At 40.4% G+C, this 3286-nt stretch overlaps 1 protein-coding gene across 1 annotated transcript in view; it reads left to right on the top strand.

Moving 5' to 3' along the window:
* The first annotated feature begins 3191 nt into the window (after positions 1–3191).
* LOC116844096 (TBC1 domain family member whacked) overlaps positions 3192–3286 on the top strand; it is a 2526-nt gene continuing 2431 nt past the window's right edge. The window contains exon 1 of the mRNA XM_032815222.1: positions 3192–3223. Coding sequence (XP_032671113.1) covers positions 3192–3223 — 32 coding nt within the window. The remainder of the gene's footprint in view (positions 3224–3286) is intronic.

The following is a 3286-nucleotide window of genomic DNA, read 5'->3' as shown; positions in this document are numbered from 1 at the left end:
TCTAGAACTATAATTCTTAAGCCTAGAACAACTCAGAACAAAAAGATCTCGGTTGGAACAAGAAACATGTATAAGTTTACTCTTGGTCCGATAGACTGTTTGTCAAAAAACTTTTTTTTAATTTTTCGGGCTTATAATTAAACTTATTGATTTGTGCTTTTGGAACAATGTTTGGAACAACTAGAACAATCTATTGAGGTATCAGAATGTTCGATTTTCGAAAAGTGAGGTGCCAGCTCAAAAAATCATTTTTTTTGTTTTATTCGAAAACCGTTTCGAATGAAACAATATCACTTTGGAACAATGTGGTACAAAGTCAGAACAACTTTCAAAATTATAAATTTCAAAAAGTGGGGTGCCAACTTTATACACTCAATGTAATTGGTCTAAAGTTAGAGATCTAACAGTAAGGACCAATAATCACTGACCGCTCACTGATCAGCTATGTTTTCTGAACGCAGCCATTCTATCCTTGTACATCTAAGGAGCAATAAAGATAGAAGAACGCCATAAAGTTGGTAGCGTGCTTCCCAAACGCATCCAGGGGTGCGTTCAGATTCCCTACCCGGGTGCACTCTATTACTAGAAACACTATAGTATATGTTACATATACTATAGCACTTCTAGTATTAGAGTGCACCCGGGTAGGGAATCTGAACGTAACCCAGAGTGAAGCGGATTGTGTTCTCTGATTGGTGCCGCCATTAATTGGGCAACTTCCGCAAAAGTGATACTTAGGCCGATATTCATAGTCGAATCTTATTTCAAGACCGTCTTAAGTAGAAATGCCCGATTCTGAATCGATTCGATTCTTTCCCCAAAAATAGGCTTATTCGTATTGTTTGCACTCTTCGCATTTTTCGTATTTAAAACTAGACAAAAGTATATTGGAATGTTTCGAAGAAGCAAAAACGAGACAACCAATTCGATTGTTTCTTCCAAACGTCTGATTAGGCGTCCATCTCTTTTTAAAAGCGAAAAGTATGAAATATGCAAGCAGCACGAGCAACCCTTTTTCCCTAAATTTGTTAGAGAAAGAATCGAATCGATTAACAATCGGGCATCTCTAGTCTTAAGTAATGTCTTAAGATGCGAATACGGCTCTGTGATTGGTTCATGAAATCTTAAGACAGTACTTAAAATAATCTTAAATATAAGATCGGACTATGAATCGGTTGCGCCTGCACACTACGATCAAAATACATTCTTCGGACATCGTCTGTCCTATTCTGGGACAAGCTTCTTTTAAGTCCGTATTAAACTACGGATTAAGATTTAATTAAAAACTACGGATTGAGATTTAATTAAAAACTAGCCAATCAGAGCAAAGTTCACCAAACTTGAGCTCAGTGAATTTTGCTCTGATTGGCTAAATTTCAATTCAATCTCAATCCTAATCTATAGTCTGATACGGGCTTTACAGGCAGCATACAGCGATTAGCAATATAGTAGTATTACATATATGTTTAGATAGCCTGTCAGCAATCTAGTTTAATATAGACATCTGTACATATACTATACACTTCTAGTATTAGAGTGCACCCAGATAGGGAATCTGAACGCACCCATACATTCGACGTAAGACTATTCGATATCCAATAAGATAACCAATAAGAGAATTGGTTTTCTAGAGACAAAAATGTAGCTAGCTAGAAACTCTTATGGCTCCTGCCCACAGGATGCGGCAATACTGCCACACGGCGGAAGTTCGTGCGACAGCCAGTCAATATACTGCTTTCCGTAATAATCTTGTAGCTCTCACGGAAAAACAACATATTGATTGGCTGTTGCGCGAACTTCCGCCGCGCGGCAAGCGTTGTCGCGTCCTGTGAGCAGGAGCCATTAGCATGTTTGACTGGCTCTAGGTTAACCCACTCTGGGTTATTCAGTCTGCGTTTATTGGTCGAATAAGTACTTATAAGCTTTATGATTGACTAGTAAAGACTTATGACGTCATTAATCACAGTGCTCTCACAGCGATTAACCTAGGGCCAGTCGAACACGCTGTTTATTAAGCCAGCGGCATACGATGCTTGTTTTCGTGCTTGATTGCTTGCTGAATGGAAACTCTATTGGTGCATTTCTGAAGATAGATAGAAATGCACCAATCAGAACAGAGTATTTCCATTTAGCAAGCAATCCAGCACTGTGTGCCGCTGGCTTTATGGCTCCTGCACACAGGACGCGGTAACGCTTGTCGCACGACAGCCAATCAATATGTTGTTTTTCCGTAAGAGCTAGAAGGTTATTACGGAATGCAGCATATTAATTGGCTGTCGCGCGAACTTCCGCCGCGCGGTAAGCATTACCGTGTCCTGTGTGCAGGAACCATTACTTGTATCGTCCTACGTGCTGCGTTACAAAACTATATTCGACGGGTATAGAATAGCATTTAATTGACCAATAAGAACAAAGATAACTAGAATTTCTTTATCATAATTGGTTAATTAAATGTACTCTATCCACTGAGTAGAATTTTGGAACGCAGCCGCGGATGTTGACGCAGTATGAATCCTCCATTATTATCTATATATGTACTATTTATAACAATACGTGTGTGTATATATATATATATACATATATAGAATGTGTGTGTGTATATTTATATATATAAATTTGTGATACACAAGTATATCGAAGTGATGCGTGGCGGCGAAAAGTGCCGAAGAGTGCGTGGTTCACACGCGTGCGTGTAAGTGCGGCGCGTTTGTATACAAGTGATAATTGTAAGCGCCTTGTGACATTTCGAGATGTCAGGTTCGACAAGGATCCATGGCAAGTATCTGTCATTATTCCCCTGCGGCGAAGAGACGCCCATTCTCCGCATACGCACGAGGATCGTGTTTCGCAATCGCGCTCGCGCTGTGTGTGTGTAAATATTTGCGTTGAGAGTATCGCGCGCATCCCCGATTGCGTTCCTTTGCAGAAGAAGCAAAAAAAGAGAGAATATATCTGCGTTTCAAACGTCCCCCTCCGTAGTACCAAAACGCAACGCGTGAGGGTTTTCTTGAATTAATTACCGCAACGCGTGCCCGCGAGAACTGTACTTCACCGCACTTCCTGCATATTTATGAGACGGAAATTAGGACTCGATCCTCCCTACGTGTGGATTCCAGATTCGATTCTCGCGCAACCGTAAACTGTCATTTGTGAGGTAGGCGTAAATATGCGCGCCGCATTGCGTGTTTGTGATGAGGCAATTGCAAGATATCCTGTTGACGAAGTAACAGATTGTTGATTGATTATTTCATTTGCATGGAACTGCTATATCCTTAGTATAACGTCA

The sequence above is a fragment of the Odontomachus brunneus genome, unplaced genomic scaffold, assembly GCF_010583005.1.
Source record: "Odontomachus brunneus isolate Ranch 3 - 2012 unplaced genomic scaffold, Obru_v1 Obru_scaffold_039, whole genome shotgun sequence".
Taxonomy (NCBI): domain Eukaryota; kingdom Metazoa; phylum Arthropoda; class Insecta; order Hymenoptera; family Formicidae; genus Odontomachus; species Odontomachus brunneus.
This window is presented reverse-complemented; position numbering and strand designations above follow the sequence as displayed.